Here is a 21,923-nt window from a genome sequence, read left to right on the forward strand (position 1 = left end):
ATCATACACAAACACATCCTACTTAAAGGAAGAAACAACCTACTCGAACAGTCCAACCGATCGAGCATGCCGGCCGATCGAGCAGGCTGTCCGAGCGGATTGTCCAGCCGAACGAACAACCCACTCGATCGAACCTGCCATTCGATCGACCAGGCTGTTCGACCCACTTACACTTGTTTCGATTATTCGTGCATTCATCGTTGTGCTATCGAACTGTTCAGGCTAAACCTACTCTCGAGCGCTCCCTTCAATCCATCAATCAATCGCTGTGAGTATACTTGATCCCTTTTTGCTTTTAGCACTTTTGGGTGTTACATACGTTACGTATCAAAATCACTATCGACACACTACTCAATTATTTGAACGCTAACCGATTCGCATGTATTACGTGACTAAATGAATGCTTGTTGATTGTGTTTACACGTGGAATGCTGTCTAAGACGTAGTACTATAGTTTGGACTCAGCACCCGTTCACACGAGGGTTGTTAAGGACAATTACTTGCATGGATTACGGTGGTAATCATGTATTGCGAACCGTCTCGGACGGTCAACCCGCAGTCATTGGTATCGATAGATCCATGTCGATAATTAACATGCTTCGTTTTCCTCTGTGTACGTGCTGGTTATACGTAAACTATTCGAACTCTATATGCTATATCAAACTTGTATGTTCACCTTTACATTTATGTATTGACTATATTTTAACGTATGTGACAGGTGTTTAAGATGTTTGCTTGCTAGGAAAGCGAGGCTAGAATAAAGCTCTAGAGGCCCCCAACAAATAGTTGTCTGTCAGGAAAAAACAACTAGAGCATAGTTGTCTGTAGATCTTGTCAGGCTGGGTCTTTAGGAGTCTTTGAACAATATTTATGTTTTGTATTAAATTAAATCTGAGTTGTCGGAACAGAATTACTTGTTTGGATGTTATCTGTAATAATGTATTTGTTTATTCGGGATACGGTATGGGACGTATCTTTAACTGGATTATATAGATAGTTGTTATGGAAACTTCTGGACAATCTATTTCGCTCAGTGCCATGCCCCGATGATTCCACCATCGGTTGGGGTGTGACAGCCCTGAATAAAGAGAAAAAAATATAATGGAAGACTATCTAATGTTGCTTTTAACAAAGTTAGTCTCCCACCCGCTGAAAGCACCTTAGACTTCCACAAAGATAATCGTTTTTTGAAACATTCCACAATACACTTCCAAAGACGGATTTGGTTCATATTTGCCCCCACGATCACCCCGAGATACTTATAAGGAAATTGTAACACTCTTAGGGGCTGTTTGGCAACATCTGAATGGTAAGTGCTGAACCAGTAAGAGGTCTGAATCATTAAGTGCTGAACCAATAAGAGGTCTGAACCATTAAGAGCCTGTATAATGCTTAACCATTTAGAGGAAAATGTCTGTCCACTTCAGATTAGTGGTCTTAATCATTCAGACTCTGTATAAATCTTAACCATTCAGAGGTAAATGTCTGAACCATTCAGACATCCGCTCGTGAAACAAACAATCTGAACCATTAAGTGCTGAACCAATAAGAGGTCTGAATCATTAAGAATCTCATTAAGAGGTAAACAAACAACCCCTTACTATTAAATGACGCTTTTCGTATAAATTACGAAAATAAACATGTAATTATGATTTCATATACGTTGAAAAATACGGGTAAATTAAAACTTTTACAATTTAAAATAATACAACATAATGTGATTGAGTTCATCGTTTAAAAAAAATAACGACGAAACAACTTAGGGAAGCTTCATTTTCATGTGTTTGGTTCTTGTACGTTGCTTGATCTTCATCCGGGTACTCCTGATATTCACCTATGATCAAAACCAACTTAAAAGTTAGTTTTGATAACTTAAAATTAAGATTAGACAAGTTCGTAGCATCAAAAGCATCAAACCAACAAAATAAAAATAATTTTTTTTGGACTAGTGCCTCTCGCGCCACGCGAGAGGCTTCTCTTGTCCCTTTGCGTGCCGCGACGCCTGTCGCGAGTCGCTCTGATGTCACAGTGTCCCCTCGCGTGCCGCGGGGGAGACCAGTTTCCAGCAGGTTCATGTCTGGGACCTGCATATCAGCCTAGCTATGTTTTTAATCGAAAATCAAACTTTAAAGTTTTGCGTGATTCTTTTTCCTAGACGTTCGTAATTTGATTCCCCATCACATGGAGTTAAAATCCAACATCCGAATTTACAATTTTCTAGGTTTTAGGCCTTCGACTTAATTTTAATTATTAAACTTTTAACAAAGCTTTTGACCCGTTTATACTATCATCAAACCAACTTGTTTATTACACCCTAATTCTCGTGGATATCATATTTTAAGGTTTCCTATCACATGAGGTTCAAATCACGGGTTATTATACATCATTAACCCGTTTATACTTATGCGCTTGTTTTGACCCGTTAAGGGTATTTAGGCGCTTTTACGCACAAGCCATACTCATTCATTTCTAACTTCATATTCCCATATTTTAATATCTACTTATATTCCGCCACCACTATTCTCGTGGTGGATTTAACATATTGAACCCATTATCCTAAGTTTTACCATTCGGTTAGTCATTTTACGCCAATGACTCATTTTTTAACTATAAACTTCTTTATGCGTACCTGGCTCGGATCAACATATTGACCCGTTTTAATACCTTGTCTCAATAATCGCTAATTCATAGCATCGCTAATTCATAAGCCGATTTATCCTGTGTGCATAAAACCCCACAAACACTTATTAGTCGTTAATTGTCAAATGGTATCAAGATTACCATTTGACCCGTTTGGTCTAAACGACCAAACATTTTGCGCTTATATTTGACTAGATCACCATTTACCCTTTTTATTCGTTTAGGCTTACTTAGAAAGTAGCCATTCAAAAACTCATTTTTATTTATTTCATCCCATGACCAAATTACCATTTCACCCATTTTTACCATTAAACATGGTTTTTTGTCTTTTGATACATTCCGACCCGTATCTTTTCGTGTCAAAATCATATTTTAAATATAACCTTGTCATATTTATAATCTATAAATAAATACATATCTTACGGTAAAGGTGCAAGCTTTACTTACCTTGCATCCATGCCACGTTTTTCTTTCCATACTTGCTCCGTTTGACCCGCTTCATCCACAAGCTTCCACCTAGCTTGTTAAGCGCTAAACTATTATCCAATGTTCACAAGGTGGTTAGATTAACCATATTTTAATATGATCTTCCACCTTACACATTTATGCAATCATCCGAACACTTAATATAATCACGTTTTACACACAAGCAAGTAGACCGCGATTTCATTTAGGCATTTAATATCACTGAAAATGGGATGTTTTTGGTGACTTGTTTAACCTGTTTACAAGTCTTCAAAAATTATGATTTTTTATGTGGCGTACCTCTCGGAGGGTTAGGCCTTGTGTTAAAATTTCAAGATCTAACTCTTTACCAAAAATTCGTAAAAATTCATCTACTAAGCTGCAATCAGATTCGTCACTTCTGACTGCAGCTTACGGAAAAATTCCTCGTTTATCCGATTGACGAAATTCCAATTGGCTATTTTTGTAATCACTTAAAACTATCTACAGTAAAAATTTGAGATCATAACTAAATTCCTAAATTGTGTTATGACATTCGTAATGGGCTGCAAATTCTGCCAGAAAACGCAGCTTGAACCTTCGATACGGAAAAATTCACAAAACACTCAATTTTCGTCGAATAAATGCGATTCCAGTGGGGTTTTAAAAAAATTTCCTGGAGTTACATTTTAGACTCAAGAAACACATGTTTTTGTCATGTTTTGTCCAGGTTACAGCCAATACAAGTCGGCTGTAAATTCTGATCAGGAGCTGTTTGAATTCAGCTTTCAATTAAAGCATGTTCTTGACATTTTTTAGCAATCAAAACCCTAAAAACATCTCATACACGAATTTAGTCAAAACCCACTTATCACCTTCAATGGTGATCATGAATTCACAAGAATTAGACCTAATTTCATCATATGCTTGTCTAGGGTTTACTCCTAGACACTACAATGTTCCTATTTCATCATATAACGAACATGCAACCATCTAATTCGAATTCTCTAAGTTTGCTCAGAAATTTAACTAGAGATTTCTCAAGAAATTTACATACCTCGTGACTCCTTTCTCAGTAGAGATCACTAATTCGTACTTGGATTTCGATTTGGACTTGATTTGGACCTTCAATTTGAGTGATTTAGCATGAACTAGGGTTGGGGTTTCCCTTTGGTCGTCCTCTACTTCAATCGACCAACACACACACTCTTGTGTGTGTTTGGTGGGTTTTTATTTGTTTTTATTAAATCAAGTTTCAAGTTTAACAAGTTTGGCCCCTCCATTTTCCTCAGTTCATAATTTAAGTGTTTTAACCCACTCATAAGTCACTATCTAACTAGGTTAGAATTATTCCTAGTCAACTTAGTAGGTTTGGTAAGTTAAAAACCTGTTTTATTTTAAACCCCGTTAACTCGGGCTCCTTATGAACTTTTGTCTTCTCAAGTCGTTTGCTCTCTTTTTATTTATTATTAGGCTTATTTATTTGAATCCTAATAATTTCCGGGTTAATCTTTTCTGCTAACGGTATTCTACCCGCTCTTTAGTATTAACGGGGTTTAATTACCAAACCCGTTTTCGGGGTGTTACAAAACTTCCCAACTTTGCAATTTATTAATGATTCCATTTGATTTAAAGTCGCCCACCCCAACCCCAAATAAATTAAACTTTTTGTGATTTATTTCCAAACCCAAGATGAGGTAAAAGCCCCTCATTAGACGAATAATGTTGGGTATGGAGTTTTGCTCCCAATCCCCCATAAACACAACATCATCTGCATACATCATGTGAGTTATGACCGGCCCATCATTTGTAAGTCGGATACCCTTAATGATTCCTAAAGTCGCCGCTTTTGTCATGAAGCCCGTTAACGCTTCCACATGTTTGATGTATTATGTTGGGTCGAATGATGGGGTAAAAGAAGTTTGATTAAAATATATATTTGGACTAAAATCAACTGTTAAAAAAAGTATTAATTTGGTTTGGGTTAAAACATTTGATCAAAATGGCTCCTGTTGAAATAATTGTTCTAAAAACGGATATTGATATGAGTTCTGATAAATAAACTGATTTTTAAAAGTTACAGCCAATATTGGGGCTGTAAACGAACCGAATGTTCAGTGAACAGTTTGTGAACCGTTCGACAGGAAGTACGTTTATGTTCATTCATTTAATAAACAAACGAACATGAACAAGAAATTTCGCTCGATTAGTTAAATGAACGAACATGAATAGAGTTCTCGTTCGTTCAATTGTGTTTGTGAACGTTCAGTAAGGTGTTCTTGAACATTCCTTCATTTGCGTTCATTTATGTTTGTTTGTGTTTTAATTAAAGATTTTTGTAGCCCTAACAAGTTGATCTAGTGGTTAGTCACTTGGTTTCTCTCCTTGAGTTCCCAAGTTTAACTCCCACTTGCATCACTTCGAAGGACATTGGTGGTGGCAATGAAGTTTAGAACTAGCCCTCTCTTAAGGTCGCCAGTTCGAAACCGAGCCAAACCGGGTTTTACCGCAGTGGGCCTTCGGGCTGCGGGTTTTCCCCGGAACTGGTGCCTTGGTGGCTCGAGTATGTATCCAACTCTGACCGTTATGGAGGAGGGGATGCATTTGCTCGATTGAGAGCATCCCAGGATGATTATCCGGATAGTGATCCGTCCTTTTAAAATTATTTGGATATGGATCAGATCACGATTCATTATGTTGGATCATGGATCAGGTCATGGCCTACTAGATATCCTTTTATCTAAAAAGCGTTTAAGGACTCAGCGCGTTAAACATTTTGATTTTGAACTCAAGTAGTTAAAACCACTAAAACACAGGGACTCAAAGTAATTTTCTCTATATTATGTGTTCCTACACTTAAGTAGTCTACAGCTCCCCTGTATGATTCATTGTTATTCATTTCAACAAACCCCAACTGTTTGGGTAGGATGGTTGGTGAGAAACGTTATGATGAACAATATTGAGGAAAAAAATCATACCTAAATGTAAGTGTGGCTGGTATAAAACTTTATGATGAGACAGAACACAACTGAGTGGAATAAAATCAATGCACTAATTGAAAAGAACAAACAAATTAACACAAGGATGGTTATTACCGTGACAAGCAAATTTTAATTACATATTTACATGTCGATATTGCCACTTCCGCCACGCTCACCAATGCCTCCGCCTCTAACAACCCCCGCCGTCGTCGTTGCGGCCATTAAAACAAATATAGCAAGTGTACCCGTTTCAATGTGTTACACAACTAAGTTGGACCCATTCGTGTTGCTACTCGCAATCACTTGTCCTGATCATGTACTTGGAAAGATAGGTAAAAGGAAATTTTAAGAGGATTTAGCATTGGCCTAAGCCATCATTTGGAGTCTTTGACTAAGACGGCCCCGTTAAACAATTACACCATATTTGAGAGGGCCGCCAACCCCCCCCCCCCCCTCGTGATGCAATTAACGAGTTTTATGTGGTGACACGTCATCTACACTTTTTTTTCAATCCACTACACTATTGTGAACGTGTAGTTTAGTTAAAACCCTACTGTCTACGTGACAATGACTTGCGAGGAATTTTTACACTTTTAGTTAACCCATGACAGATAGTCTAAGGGACAAAAATGCATTATGCTTCGGTTGGTTTATTGGACAATACACCATAACTAATAACTAACATGCTCATGACACTATAATCCTCCTAAATCCTCATGATATATGCAATTCTCCATTGGCTAACAAAAAAAGTTCCAACTGTCAATAGATGTCAATCATCTAGTTAACTCACATTCCCCAACTTTACACCAAATAATATGACTGATTTCAACCTTTGCATCAAACATTTACTGCACTCCCTATTGGAGAGATTTGGAAGTTTTTAAAAGAACTTTTATAAAAGTAAAAAAGTAATTTGGATACCTTTTTAGAAATGTGGTTTCCTGGGTTACCACACTTTAAAAAATAAAATAAAAATACCTTTTACTTTTAAAAACTACTACTATGGGGGTGTTTGGCCTAGCTTTTTTTATCTAAGCTTATAGCTTTTTTAGCTTATTTTTACAAAATAAGCATTAATGGGTGTTTGGTTTAACTTTTTAAGCTTATGCTTATTAGCTTATATAAGCTAATTCCAAGAAGCTTATGGGAACATGGTTTTTTTAGCTTATTTGAATAAGCTTATTTGAAGAAGATGATTTTTTACTCATTACACACAATGATATTATACCCCTTCCCACAATACAAAATAACTTAACAAACAACTGAAGGTTAATTATTAATTATCAACTTGTAGAATATAAGCTAATCCAAACACTTAAAAATAGTTTATCAAATGTAAGAAAATAAGCATAAGCTACTTTAAAATATAAGCATAAGCCAAAATAATAAAAGCTAGGCCAAACACCCCCTATACCTCCAAAGTTTGCAAGACATTTTTTACCCATGCCACTTTGATACATCTTTACCAAACAAATTACTTCATACGCCTCACACAGTTGTGTAATAGTTCAAAAAGCATTTTAATCCAAATCATCAACATGTTTAATTAATTATAAATCTACCCAAAATATAAAAATGAAAAGCAACACTCAAAGGCACACACCAATTCCCTACTTTTGCTTTCTGGTTCGAATCCAAAAGGCGAGTAACATGTCATTTCTGCAACTGCAAGAACAATAATACAAAGTTGGATCATCATTGATCACCACGTCGGTTGTGTCCTTGTTGTGGGTCGGGTCATGTCAATCTTCGAATAAAAAGTCGGACCCGGAAAAAGGTAAAGGCATAACAACAATAATATAAAAAACAAGCTAACAAAGATAAACAAATGCAAAAATAGCAGCACTTCTAGACCACAAATAAGATAAGCATTAATGTCTTCAAAAAAGACAAAACAACCTTAACACAAAGATTTTCTAAATGGAGTTATGTATCACTTCCCAACTTGCAATGAGATAATTGTTTCACTAAACTTTCCAAGAATTTGAATGACATGTGACAATCTCTTGCACTAATAACTAAAAGTAGCATAAAAGCGAAAACTTTGTTCTTATCAATAACAAACATGCATCTTTTAAACAAATCCAATCACCAAATTGTTATGAACACGCCTACGAGTTATAATTGTAACAAGACAGACAGAACATCAAATTTATTATATTTATTCTCAAATTTTTATAAGTGAATGTAAAATCATACGCGTGCAAGCAACTTCTTGCATCCAATAACACCGGTAAGTATCAACATAAAAGCCGCTATAGCACCCTGTCTAGAAAGCCAAAACTCGGTCCATGTCAAAGGCTTGGTAACTTGATCTAATACCTTCTTGAAATTTTCGTCTAAGTCCTCTAATAATCCATTGTTATCGATCACTATGTCTGCTTTCGATCTCTTTAAATCCAAAGGCATTTGGGCATTTATCCTGTTTTGAGCGTCTTGTGCAGATGTTCTGTCTCTCGCCATGAGACGTTTGAGTTGTGTTTCGGGATCAATCCATACAACAATATTTGGGTTTGTCCAACGGTCCATTTTGGCCTCGTATAGTAAAGGGACGTCAAGAACGATGATTTTATAACCCTTAATCCATAATTTAAAAACTTCCCAAAATATTCCATTTGAAATGTAAGGGGCAAGAAGCCTACAAAGAAAGTTAGAAAAATTTCATGATTATGCAGTAATAAACTTGGGTTATTGGCTATTGCTACATTAGTAGCTCTTTCTGTCTTAAACTACATTGGTTACCCAAAAAAGAAATCAAACCCAAGTTGGGTATCTTATATGCAATCAGCCCATAAACGTATGACAACAACCAATATCCCAATTACTCCAGTGATAAAAAAACAGCCTCACGCGGGCCCGGGTTTTAGGAGATGCATTCGTGTCCGCAGGACGTGCGGGCACGCACGAGTTCAACCAAATTCCAGTTCAGAAACTCATTTTTTTGCAGCAAAAAAATATCCCATAACGAATTTACATTTTTTAAATGAAAATGAATCAAAACGAATATATTCGAATCGAATCCGAGTTGGTGTTTTATTTCGAATTGAATTGACCAGTTTTTAATCGAATTCCAGCAAAAAAATAAATTATTCAAAAAATTCGATTTGAGTAATTCGAAATATCGTTATTCGACTTGATGAACACCCCTAGTAGGTTCGGGCAACCGCCAATTTTTTGCGATTCAAAGATGAGAAATTATTCATAAAGTTGGTGAAGTAATGGACTGTTACATGGAAAATAATGACTATGACCATAAAAGAGTAATTTGTAGTAAGTGTACCGATTAAGAAGCTGGCGTTTAGAAGGATCACCGAATACAATTTGGCCCAATTTGGGTCGATCAACTTCCCCATTCGCCAGCAATATGTCTTCTCCAAAAGCTGCTACAACCTTCCTCCAACCACCACTACCTTTCTTCAGTACATCCTGTGATGTGAACCAGCAAAAAGAATTTACATTAAATATATGTATCGAGTATGGACAACACCTCTATAACACACATGTTCCACCAACAAAATTTGGGCGGTTATATACTTTAAGAATCAAGAAAGTCCAAGTAATTCATACTATCTGGTTTATCGTTAATACGATAAAAAATCAGATATCGGTCAAGGACCGATATTTGAGATATCGGTTATCGCGGAGGGATATCGGTAATTTTAATATCATGTTGAATTTATATATATAGCAATTTAGCACTAACAGTTCAGTATACTTTCCTACCATTAACAAATTAACCTTTTGCAACTTGCAAAACACTACAACTATAGCAACTAGGAACTGATTAAGATTTAAAAGTTAAAACACTAACATTTAACACCAACAACTAAAAATTACGACTTAAAACACTAATAGCAGCAATAAGAAGAAAGACGAATGGTAGAACTAAGAAGGAAGGTACTGATATCGGGAAAACCGGTGATATATCGGTCCAATATCGCCGATAATATCAGTACCGATATTCTGACCGATATCTCACCAGGGGACTGATAACCGATATATATATATATATCAATACGAGGGTTTTAACAGAAGTTTTAAATATATACACTGAATTCAAGATATACAAGAGCAGGAACGAAGTTTGTGTGTGAGAAGGGATCTTACTCGGGCTATGACATCAGCATCGACGACCGGAAAGCCATTAGCTTTAAAAAGATTGGAAACAGTACTCTTCCCAGTTGCTATTCCACCTGTCAAACCTATTATCCTCATCTTCTCCACATAAAACTTTTGTAGCTGCAAGAAATGCTATTGACAAGTGGTGAGGCAAAATGGACGTGTTCAGGTCAAATGGGTTCACATCATAACAGGTCATTCAAAAAAGGATCAAAGGGGTTCAGAAGGTCAGTAACACGTTTTAACAGCATTTTGAGATGGTTTTCCACAACTAAAAGTTTTAAGGTATGAAAGTGGTACTCATAATCATTCCAAAAGTGTGATATTTTTATGGAATTGGTTAAGAGTGAAAAGTAAACCCTAACAATTAACAAATCAGGTCTAACTATAAACAAACTTTAAATTGGTTCGAGAAATGAAGAGTGAAGGGTTGAAATAGAAACCTGAATATGATTAGGTTGGCTACCGGCCTCTCGTCGTGCTCAATCTGCTTCTCTCTTCTCCGACATTCTTAGTTCTTTAGAACACCAATCGATCGCTATATGGGTTCAGTTCTTATGTTCAGTGACCCACCGGTTATATGATAACTGAAGAATTAATCGGTACGTGAAGCGCATCTAGTGTAGTGGTATCATAGTACCCTCCCACGGTACTGACCGGGGTTCGATTCCCCGGATGCGCATTTTTTATTTTTATTCAGCTTATTGAATGATAGTTTATTTTTTATGTTATCGAAAACATGATCACCTGTAGCGCATCTAGTGTAGTGGTATCATAGTACCCTCCCACGGTACTGACCGGGGTTCGATTCCCCGGATGCGCATTTTTTATATTTATTCAGCTTATTGAAAGATAGTTTATATTATATGTTATCGAATATATGGTCACGTATAGCGCATCTAGTGTAGTGGTATCATAGTACCCTCCCACGGTACTGACCGGGGTTCGATTCCCCGGATGCGCAATTTTTTCGAATTTACTACTGAGTTCAGCTAACATTCACTATTTGAGCTAAACATTTCTTAAAGGCCCATTCACTAATTTGAACTAACATTTTTTTAATAAAAAAAGACCATTAAAAGAATTCTTCTATGGCTATGTGTGATGCCCTACTAAGCTGGCGACTGACGAGTTCGTTGCGTTCCGCAACGTTAGTAAAGAACATGGAGGTGCATGCGTGAACTTCACTACGCTCATCAGGAAGAAGGTAAGGTGGGCTCACGGCTATCAACCAATTTGAATGCATCTTTCTTTTTCTTTAATTTAGTTCATTAAAATAATATTTTGATGGGTAGTGGATAGCGAAAACTTGTGAAACCATTACACACAGTAGCAGGGCCGGCTCTGGGCCCGGCAAACCCGTGCCTACGCCTAAGGCCCAAAATTTCAAAGGACCCGAAAATTCTTTATAAGCTTGTATATATTTATTAAATTATATATTTAGTATATTCATCCGTTTATTATGTAAAAAAATATTGGTGGTGTAGTGGTAAAAACAATCTCAAAATAATGTAAAGGTCTCAAGTTCAAGTCTTTGCTTCATCACTAAGTTTTTATTTTTGTAATTCATTTACCCTTAACCATAGTTTTGGGCTCAATTCTTTTCGTCGCCCGAGGCCTAAATTTTTTCAACAGTTTTCGGGGACAGCTCTGCTGACAGTAGTCAAAAAAATGAGTGAGAGCTTATGCCTACGTAGCAGTGATGTGGCAGTCACTTTTTGCCGTGCCAATGAAAATTTGTGAAAATCTAACACATGGTCAAAGTTCGCTTCCATGTATGGGCCTATACATGGATTTTAGGAGTACTTTTTTGTAGGTGTATTCCGTATTTAGATAAACTAGTACTACTTCTGCTATTCATTGACCTTGAAAAGGCAATGACACTGTGCCACGTCGAGTGATTTAGGAGTCCTGGGAGTAGAGCGGTTCCTCATAAGTATGTAGAGGTAATTACAAATATGCATTCTAGGAGCGAAACAAATGTTCGTGTGCATGTGGAGGATATTGGCTTCTTCCCTTAGAGGTAGGTCTCCACCAAGGGTCTATGTTGAGTGCGTTTCTTTTTGAGGTAGTCCTAGATGAGTTTTCAAAGTCGATTCGAGATGTAGTTTTGTGGTTTATGCTTTTTGCTGACGATATTGTGTTAGTCGCAAAAAGTAAAGCCTAAATGTGAGGCTAGAGGAGTAATATGACGCTTTAGAGAGAAAATGTTAAGTATTTGTCGTTCTAATATGGACTACCTTCACTATGACTTTAGTGATGAAAACGACAATCTGGACGTTTAAATCAACATTGAAGGTCAAGTAGTTTCGCAATCAACCGAGTTCAAGTATTTAGGATTATATGTACGGAGTGATGTAGACATCGATAATGATGAGGCCACTACATCTAAATAGGCTAGTGTAGGTGGGAGAGTAGCCACTGTGACATTGTGCGACATGACCTACCCAACTAAATTTAAGGGGGAAATTTTAAGGGCTACAATTTGAGAAGCTATGTTATACGAAACAAATATTTGAGCCATTAAAAGGACACATGTGCATAAGTAGCATGTTGCATAGATGAGGATATTGAGGTGATTCTGTGTAATGTTATACCAAATTCGAAATGAGGGTTTTCTATAAAGATTAGGAGTGATTAGTATATTAGATACTATGAGGGAGGGAGATTCTTATGGTTTGGGTATGCGAAGAGGAGACAAAGGAAATTGCTAATTAGAGCCGTAAAAACCATCATTAAGGAGGGAAGAAGGAGTAAAGGCAAACCTTAACTGATATGGGATGACTAGATTATGCAAGATTCATTATACTTTAATCTCTACGAGGACATAATCATGAATAGAACTTCATGGAAACGTAAGATTAAAATAAAAAGACTTTTAGGGGTACAAATTTGTCTCACGCACTTAGTTGTTCCTATACTTTTGGTGGTTTTTGTATGTCACATTCTTTCTTTTTGGACTATGTCTCTCTATTGTGTTTTATATATTACTATTATAGCAGTTTCACCATTTTTCCGTCAGCTTATTTGATACATATATTTAGAGTTATAACTCTCATGGTGTTTTTTACCTTTAAAATGATCCGACTTATAAACCGAAAAGACGATCAATTCAATAACTAGTTTGGTTACATAAATATCGTTAATATGACTTGTTAGCGTGTACAAAAAACCTAAAAGTGATCATTTGTTTGCCACAACAATAGGTAAAAAGAGATATATTTATGTAGTAATTTATGACTTGTTCATGTATATATCAACCGTTTTAACACAACTAATATTAATCGTAATACGAGGGTAGGGATATGGTAAAAAGTGTCTAAAATGTGAGAATGGTAAGAAGTGTTTTAAACCATTGGATATTTGATCTAATGGTTGAGATCAATAGGGTATAAAATGTAAATTGTGTTTTAATTAGAAGGACCTTATGTAAAATTAAAGGGCAATAGTGACTTTTCCAACGTTTCAAATATGGTAGCCGTTTCAAAACCCCCCATCAATCTCCTATAAATCAGCGAATTTATGGTAACTGTTTCAAAACCCCCATCAATCTCCTAAAAAATCAGCGAATTTCTCGTACTGAAATAAATTCTTCGATTTCCTTCACAACAACTTTTTATAACACTATAAAGAACAGTGTATTACATGATAAAACACTATAGGAAGATATAACACTATCTGTTTACTGTAAGACACTATACACAAATAAAACCCTGTTGATGGGGGATAAAACACTATGAAAAGGAACAGTATATTACATGATAAAATACTATAGGAAGATATAACACTATCTGTTTACTGTAAGACATTATACATAATAAAACACTATTGATGAGGATAAAACACTATGAAAGGAACAGTATATTACATGATAAAACACTATAGAAAGATATAACACTATCCGTTTACTGTAAGACACTATACAGAATAAACACTATTGATGGGGATAAAACACTATGAAAAGGAGATTAAAGATACCTGTACATAATATAACACTATTGACTGAGGAATATAACACTACAACAAGAACTTACCGTAAACATTTAAATGTATAGAACAAATCGAATTCGAATCACATCCCTAATATATCGCCTGATATTTTTGGCAGTTATCTTTGGAAATCAATTAATTGATAAGAATGGACAATTACTAATATACCCTTTTGAATTAATTAAGATAAGAGACACTTGTCATTTCCAAATTATTTTTCACACTTCTCACAAAAGTTGGACTTTTTACAGGATCCTCTACCTATATGGTTGGAATATTTACATAATAACTAGATATAACCTAATTTCATATTTAAGGTATGATTTTATTACAGTTGGAATATTTACATAATAACTAGATATAACCTAATTTCATATTTAAGGTATGATTTTATTACAATTTCATGTAAGCAATGTTGTAGAAGGCGCTAGTCGGGCGGTGAGGTACCGCCTAGGGATTAATCGGGATTAATCGGATTGGACTTTTTAAGTATAATTTTACAAACTTATATCTATTTACTATAATAAAAGAAACCAACCTTTCTACACGTGTCATTCATTGAAGGTATCATCAAATCTATACTTATCTTATACTAACTAAATAAATAATAAATTAATATTAAATCTTATCATACTTTAATAAAATATTATCCTCAAATCTAAATTGTTAATTTAATATATTCCTAAAACAAATACATCTTTTTCCTACTTATCTTATATTAAATAAATAAATAGTAAATCAATATTAATTGTTATCCTAGTTTATTAAAAATAGAACTTTTTTATTATTTGGTATACAAAATTATATTTATTCAACTCGTGTAAAACGCGGAAAATTTAACTTTTTTTTATTATTGTTTACTATACAAAGTTACATTTATATAACCCATGTAATACACGAAGTTTTTAAAGATATAACTTTTTATCGTTTGCTATGTAAAATTAGATTTATTCAACATGTGTAATACACGGAGTTTTTAAGGATATATATATTTTTTTTTTATTATTTGATAGATTTTTCAACCTGACTATACACGAGTTTTTTTTAAATACAACGTTTTTAGTATTTAATATACAAAATTACATTTATTTAATCTGTGTAATACACATGGTTTTTAAAGATATAACTCTTTTTTTAGATCTATTCAACACGTTTAATATACGGGGTTTTTAAGGATGTAATTTTTTTTATCATTTGGTAGATTTATTCAACCCGATTATGCACGAGTTTTTTTTAAAGATACGACGTTTTTAGTATTTAGTATACAAAATTACATTTATTTAATCTGTGTAATACACATGATTTTTAAAGATATAATTTTTTATTATTTGATATATAAAATTACATTTATTCAACCCGTGTAATACACGGGATTCTAACTAGTATATATATATATATATATATATATATATATATATATATATATATATATATATATATAACTTTATACTTTTTATTAATAAATTTACAAGTTTAGGAGATAACTTTATACTTTTTATTAATAAATTTAAAAGTTTAGGAACGATATGTAAACTAGTGAAAGATAAAGAGGGTTAAATGTTAAAATACCTAAACTTAAATGTTAAAATAGGTTTATAACTAAAATTTGGGCTTTAAACCATGGGCCAGGTTTCAAAAATTGGGTTTTTTGAGTAAAAAAAAGGACCGATTAGTCCGATTTTGACCGCCTGGGACCGATTTTTACCAATTTTGACCGCCTAAGACCGATTTTGACCATACCTGACTAATTGGACCGACTAGCTCAAAATTAGTCAGTAACTCACCGCCTAGCGCCTAGACGCCGATTAATCGGCCGCCTAGGCCGATTTCTGCAACATTGCATGTAAGTGCTTTTATTTAACTTGTTACCATTTTTGTTTCACATACACCCTCTCCTCACAATATTCTACAAATTTTGTTAAGAGTATCTGTAATGGAGCGCTATATAGCGTCATCTCTCAGTATAAAGCCCCATGGCACCCTCTGAACATCATTACAGGGGGCGCTATGGGGGTGGAAAATCTTGGAGCCGCAATAGACATAGCGGCGTGAACATTTTCAGCATCTTTCCCCCCACTCACACACATAATATACATACATATGTATAACTAAAGGGGTTATATAACCCCCTTACCACTACACCCTCTTGTGATATAAAGTCTCATAAAGCCCTCTCTGTTACGCATTTCGCCACTTGTCGCATAACGCGGGCTTTCACACAGCCTAAGCATGAAGCTTGAACCATTATTAGGTCTTAGCTTACGTTTCACACAGTGAACACACAACCTCCTACTGAAGCCTTTGTTTCATAAGCTTAATCCCCAACAGATGAACAAAATAATCAATCTACTGAAGAACTGCACATCAGTCGCCCACATCTACCAAATCCAGACTCAACTCATCGTCCACCACCGCCACCTGTACCTCAATGCCACCGTAGCCCACCACTTCATTGCCGCCTGCCGATCCTGTTCCCTTTTATCTTCATCTTACCTTCTTTACATTCACCACCTGCACTTCAAACCCAACATCTTCATATGCAACACCCTCATCAAAGCCTTAAATCCTCGTACCTCCATATCTTTTTACACCCACATGAACCGCAGCTCCATTAAACCCAACAATTACACGTTCCCAATTGTTCTCAAAGCCATTTCTGACCTTGAAGATCCCGAATGGGGTAAAGTGGTTCATACCCATGTCGTGAAATCGGGTCATGTTAATGATATTTACGTTGGAAATTCGTTGATGAGTGCGTATGCTTCGTGTGGGGAAATGGGGTTTTGTCGCCAGGTGTTCGATGAAATGTCTGAAAGAGATGTTGTATCTTGGACGGTTATGATTACCGGGTATAGACAACGTGGGAAGTTTAGTGATGCATTGTTGACATTTGAACAGATGCAGTATGCGGGTGTGGTGCCGAATCAGGTGACCGTGGTTAATGCTTTAGCCGCGTGTGCGAATTGTGGCGCTATCGACATGGGTGTTTGGATACATGAGTTTATAAAGAAAAACTCCTGGCAACTTGACGTCATCATGGGTACTTCGTTAGTCGATATGTATGGAAAATGCGGTAGTATTCAAGACGCGTTATCGGTGTTTCTTAGCATGAAAGAGAAGAATGGGTTCACATGGAATTCATTAATCAAGGGGTTAGCAATGGCACACGTTGAAGAAGCTTTATGGTGGTTTTCAAAAATGGAGCACGAAAAGGGTATCAAGCCCGATGACGTGACTTTAGTTGTGGTGTTAAATGCTTGTGCTTGTTCTGGATTAGTACAAAAAGGCAGAGAAATATTTACTTCATTAATCAATGGCAAATACGGGTTTCTTCCGAACGCCAAACACTATGCTTGTTTGGTTGATCTTTTAGCGCGTTCGGGGAGTTTAAACGAGGCCATGGAAGTTATTAAAGACATGCCTTTTGAACCTAGCAAAAGTGTTAGATATTTTAGTGTAATCGGGGATTGACTTGGTGATCAAAGCGAATAATAATACACATCGAGCAAGTTAGGAGGTGCGGGAGTGCACGCTTGTTTGAGTTATTATTATTTGAAGTGTACGGGCGGAGCCCGTACTCTACGGGGGTTCCAAGGGGGCAGCGCCCCTTGGCGGGGGTCCGGGGGCAGCGCCCCTGGGAGCAGGGTCCAAGGGGCGGCAGCCCCTGGCGGGGTCCAAGGGGCAGAGCCCCTGGCTGGGGTCGAGCTGCCAGGTCAGCTTGGAAAAATTTTATTTTTATTAAATTGCTTTAATAAAAATGTGACAGAAATTTTATTTTTCTGAATTTTGCCACATTTTCGAAAGTTTTGAAAATGGCAGTTAAATGGCAGTTTTGTCCAAAAAATTGGATTAACTGCCATTGGGCAGTTACACCCCAAACTCTCAATTTCGTATTCAGTTTTTGATCACAATTTTCTCTGGTTCAAAAAAATTCGCACACAGAAACATACACTGGTTCTATTCTCGAAATCAGAGTTGTATCCGATTGAATTATTCGGGTGAACCACCGAAATAATTTGATCTGAGAGTGATTACACGCCTCTCTGATCGTCCGGAAAACCGAAATTCCCCAACAAAGATCAAATTAATTTCTGTGAAGATGGCAAGCGGATCGATGAAGGATATGATAATCAAGGAGAACAAACTGGAGAAGTTCGAAGGTGTGGACTTCCGAAGATGGCAGAAGAAGATGCATTTTCTTCTGAGTTCGTTGAAGGTTGTGTACGTGTTGACTACTCCAATCCCGGAGATACAGGAGGAGGGAAATCTGGAGCAAATCAGGAAGAGGTCGAAGTGGGAGAACGACAATTATATCTGTCTTGGCCACATCCTGAACGGTATGTCTGATCCCTTATTTGATGTTTATCAAAATGTTGAAACTGCAAAGTTACTGTGGGACACGTTGGAAGCCAAATACATGGCAGAAGATTCTTCTAGTAAGAAGTTTCTTGTGAGTAATTTTAATAATTACAAAATGGTTGATGAACGGCCTGTGATGGAACAATATCATGAATTGCTACGAATTCTGGGGCAGTTTGCCCAACATGATATGAAGATGGATGAATCCATCTCTGTTTCGAGTATCATTGACAAGTTACCTCCTTCCTGGAGAGATGTTAAACATAATCTGAAACATCAGAAAGGAGAGTTAACTTTGGTTGAACTTGGAAGCCACTTCAGAATCGAAGAAGGCTTGAGGGCACAGGAAAATGTGTTGGTCAATGATGAAAAGAAACGGGCTGGATCAAGTTCTGTGAACATGGTTGAAACAGGTGAATCATCCAAAGGAAACAGTAAGTTCAAAGGGAAACACAAGTTTCAAGGAAACAACAATTCGGGTTCAAACAAAAAGCCGAATTACCCTTGCTGGAAATGTGGTAAGGTGGGTCACTTTAAGAAGGACTGTAAGTTGATGAAGAAAAACAAGAAGTCTGGTTCAAAGGACAAGCAAGAGGCTGGTTCTAGCGGGTCCAAGGACCCGGGCAAGCAAGGTCAGAATTTAGTACAATTTAATAATTCGGTTCAGAATTATGTGTCACTAATTTCTGAGGCATTTTATGTGCAGGATGATGACATTGCTTGGTGGGTTGATTCGGGTGCAACAAGTCATGTATGCAAGGATCTTCGTTGGTTTAAAGACTTTCAACCAATCGAAGACGGGTCTATCATAAAGATGGGGAATGTTGCAACTGAACCAATCAAGGGAATAGGAACTGTTAATCTTGTGTTTACTTCTGGGAAAACTTTACTTTTGAACAATGTTTTGTATGCGCCCGGGATTCGAAAGAATCTGTTAAGTGGCATTGTGTTGAATAATTGTGGGTACAAACAAGTATTGGAAAGTGACAAGTATATCTTGTCAAGACATGGTACCTTTGTTGGTTTTGGTTATCTATGTAATGGTATGTTTATGTTAAATGTTGATGTCTCGTTTATGAATGAATCTGTTTGTGTTGCTTCAACTAGTAATGTTAATGATGTACCTTCAACTAGTAATGCAAACTGCATAGCTTCAACTAGTAGACACAACTTGACTGAATCGGAATTATGGCATGCTAGACTAGGACATGTACATTATAAAAGAGTTAAAGAAATGTCTAAAATGAGTTTAATTCCGCCTATTAACATAAACAATGATAAATGCCATGTTTGCAAGTTGAATAAGATAACCAAAAAGCCTTTCATGCAACATGTTCATAGGGAAACTAAAGTGTTAGATTTGATACATAGCGATCTATGTGATTTTCATGCTACACCATCTTTAGGTAATAAAAAATATGTAGTAACATTTATAGATGATTCTACTAGATTTTGTTACGTATATTTGTTGCATGCTAAGGATGAAGCTCTTGAAAAGTTTAAGATTTATAAACAAGAAGTAGAGCTTCATCGGAGTGGGTTGATCAAAACCCTACATACGGACAGAGGTGGTGAGTACTTTGATCCGGTGTATTTCCAATCTACTGGAATAATACACCATACCACAGCTCCATACACACCGGAACAAAATGGTGTGGCGGAAAGGAAAAATAGGACTTTAAAGGAAATGGTCAATACCATGTTGTCCTATTCGGGCCTAAGTGAGGGCTTTTGGGGTGAGGCTATGTTGACAGCCTGCTATTTACTAAATAGGGTTCCAAATAAAAGGAACAAGACCACCCCTCATGAGCTTTGGTATAGAAAACCACCTGAGCTGCATAAGTTGAGAGTTTGGGGTTGTAGAGCCGTGGTGAGGCTCACTGATCCTAAAATAAGGAACATAGGGGAAAGAGGTATAGACTGCATTTTCATTGGGTATGCAGAGCATTCATTTGCTCACAGGTTCTATGTTATAGAACCAAATGACTACGTGTCAGTGCATACGGTTATTGAGGCAAGAAATGCAGAGTATGATGAGAATAGATTCTCTTCAATGCCTAGGCCTAGAGACATGGTTCCAAGCTCTAGTAACTCTCACGTGGCTGATCAAGTGATTGATACTCCTCCAGAACTTAGGAGGAGTGGTAGAGCAAGAAAAGCTAAATCATTTGGTGATGATTTTCAGCTATATTTGGTTGAAGGATCTAGAGATGAAATTAAAATTCAATATCAATATTGCTTCAATATTGAGGAAGATCCTAAAACCTATAGTGAAGCCATGGCATCTCGAGATGTAGCTTTCTGGAAAGAAGCTATAAATGATGAGATGGACTCTATTATGCAGAATAACACTTGGAAACTGTCTGATCTGCCCCCTGGGTGTAAACCACTTGGTTGTAAATGGATCTTCAAGAAGAAGATGAAAGTAGATGGTTCAATTGAAAAGTTTAAAGCCCGATTGGTTATCCAAGGCTTTAGACAAAAGGAAGGAATTGACTACTTTGATACATATGCTCCTGTAGCAAGAATATCCACTATTAGATTGTTGGTTGCCTTGGCTGCAATACACAATCTTGTAATTCACCAAATGGATGTGAAAACTGCTTTCCTGAATGGTGATTTGGATGAGGAGATATATATGAAACAACCAGAGGGTTTTGTTATGCCTGGCAATGAGCATAAGGTGTGTAAGCTAGTTAAGTCATTATATGGCTTAAAGCAAGCACCAAAACAGTGGCATCAAAAGTTTGATGAAGTGGTTTTGTCTAATGGTTTTGTATTAAACCAAGCAGACAAGTGTGTATATAGCAAATTTGATGATTCTAGGAAAGGAGTCATAATTTGTCTATATGTAGATGACATGTTGATCTTCGGTACTGACCAGGATCAAGTTGATAAAACAAAGAAATTCTTGTCATCTTGTTTTGATATGAAAGACTTGGGGGAGGCGGAAGTGATCCTTGGTATAAGGATCAAACGGGAGAACAATGGCATATCTATCTCTCAATCTCATTATATTGAGAAGATATTGAAAAAGTTCAATTTTCATGATAGTTCTCCAGTTAGCACTCCAATGGATCCTGCTTTTAAACTCTCACCTAATGAAGGTGTAGCTGTAAGCCAACTTGAATATTCAAGGGCCATTGGATCCCTCATGTATGCCATGATTAGCACTAGACCGGATATAGCTTATGCTGTTGGAAAGCTTAGTAGGTATACTAGCAATCCAGGTGCAAGTCATTGGCAAGCAATGAATCGAGTATTTAGGTACTTGAAAGGAACCATGAAATATGGTTTGACCTATACTGGATTTCCTTCGGTTTTAGAAGGTTATTCGGATGCAAGCTGGATTAAAAACAAGGAAGATCATTCTTCCACGAGTGGATG

At 36.5% G+C, this 21,923-nt stretch overlaps 2 protein-coding genes and 3 non-coding genes across 6 annotated transcripts; 4 read left to right on the plus strand and 1 right to left on the minus strand.

The window, feature by feature from the left end:
- Positions 1–8,074: 8,074 nt before the first annotated feature.
- On the minus strand, positions 8,075–10,760 carry LOC110937364 (dephospho-CoA kinase). Of its 2 annotated transcripts, none has more exons than XM_022179773.2 (4): positions 10,631–10,760; positions 10,176–10,319; positions 9,349–9,494; positions 8,075–8,706 (listed from the first exon to the last, which is right to left on the minus strand). In XM_022179773.2, exons 2-4 carry the CDS (start codon positions 10,281–10,283, stop codon positions 8,262–8,264), a joined length of 699 nt encoding a protein of 232 aa, XP_022035465.1. In that variant the 5' UTR covers positions 10,284–10,319; positions 10,631–10,760; the 3' UTR covers positions 8,075–8,261. The 2 variants fall into 2 exon arrangements, with proteins under 2 accessions (XP_022035465.1, XP_022035466.1); XM_022179774.2 differs by having other exon boundaries at positions 10,176–10,307; positions 10,631–10,756.
- Positions 10,761–10,798: 38 nt separating this feature from the next.
- On the plus strand, positions 10,799–10,869 carry TRNAG-CCC. The gene has a single exon. It is a non-coding gene; the product is annotated as a tRNA-Gly (tRNA).
- Positions 10,870–10,939: 70 nt separating this feature from the next.
- Positions 10,940–11,010, plus strand: TRNAG-CCC. Its single transcript has one exon. It is a non-coding gene; the product is annotated as a tRNA-Gly (tRNA).
- Positions 11,011–11,080: 70 nt separating this feature from the next.
- On the plus strand, positions 11,081–11,151 carry TRNAG-CCC. Its single transcript has one exon. It is a non-coding gene; the product is annotated as a tRNA-Gly (tRNA).
- A 5,621-nt stretch (positions 11,152–16,772) lies between these two features.
- LOC110937365 (pentatricopeptide repeat-containing protein At2g33760) lies at positions 16,773–18,000 on the plus strand. Its single transcript, XM_035989469.1, has 2 exons — positions 16,773–17,618; positions 17,944–18,000. The coding sequence occupies exons 1-2, from the start codon at positions 16,773–16,775 to the stop codon at positions 17,998–18,000; spliced, it is 903 nt and encodes a 300-aa protein (XP_035845362.1).
- The last annotated feature ends 3,923 nt before the right edge of the window (positions 18,001–21,923 follow it).

The sequence above is a fragment of the Helianthus annuus genome, chromosome 4 (genome assembly GCF_002127325.2).
Source record: "Helianthus annuus cultivar XRQ/B chromosome 4, HanXRQr2.0-SUNRISE, whole genome shotgun sequence".
Taxonomy (NCBI): domain Eukaryota; kingdom Viridiplantae; phylum Streptophyta; class Magnoliopsida; order Asterales; family Asteraceae; genus Helianthus; species Helianthus annuus.

Excerpts from the sequence above, each read along its gene's own strand:
- LOC110937364 (XM_022179773.2), bottom strand. The coding sequence starts at position 10,283 with ATGAGGATAATAGGTTTGACAGGTGGAATAGCAACTGGGAAGAGTACT. Across the intron at positions 9,495-10,175 it reads ATGCTGATGTCATAGCCCGA|GATGTACTGAAGAAAGGTAG; the intron begins GTAAGATCCCTT and ends TTCACATCACAG. Across the intron at positions 8,707-9,348 it reads AAACGCCAGCTTCTTAATCG|GCTTCTTGCCCCTTACATTT; the intron begins GTACACTTACTA and ends CTTTCTTTGTAG.
- LOC110937365 (XM_035989469.1), top strand. The coding sequence starts at position 16,773 with ATGAACCGCAGCTCCATTAAACCCAACAATTACACGTTCCCAATTGTT. Across the intron at positions 17,619-17,943 it reads CTTTTGAACCTAGCAAAAGT|AAATTTTATTTTTCTGAATT; the intron begins GTTAGATATTTT and ends AAAATGTGACAG.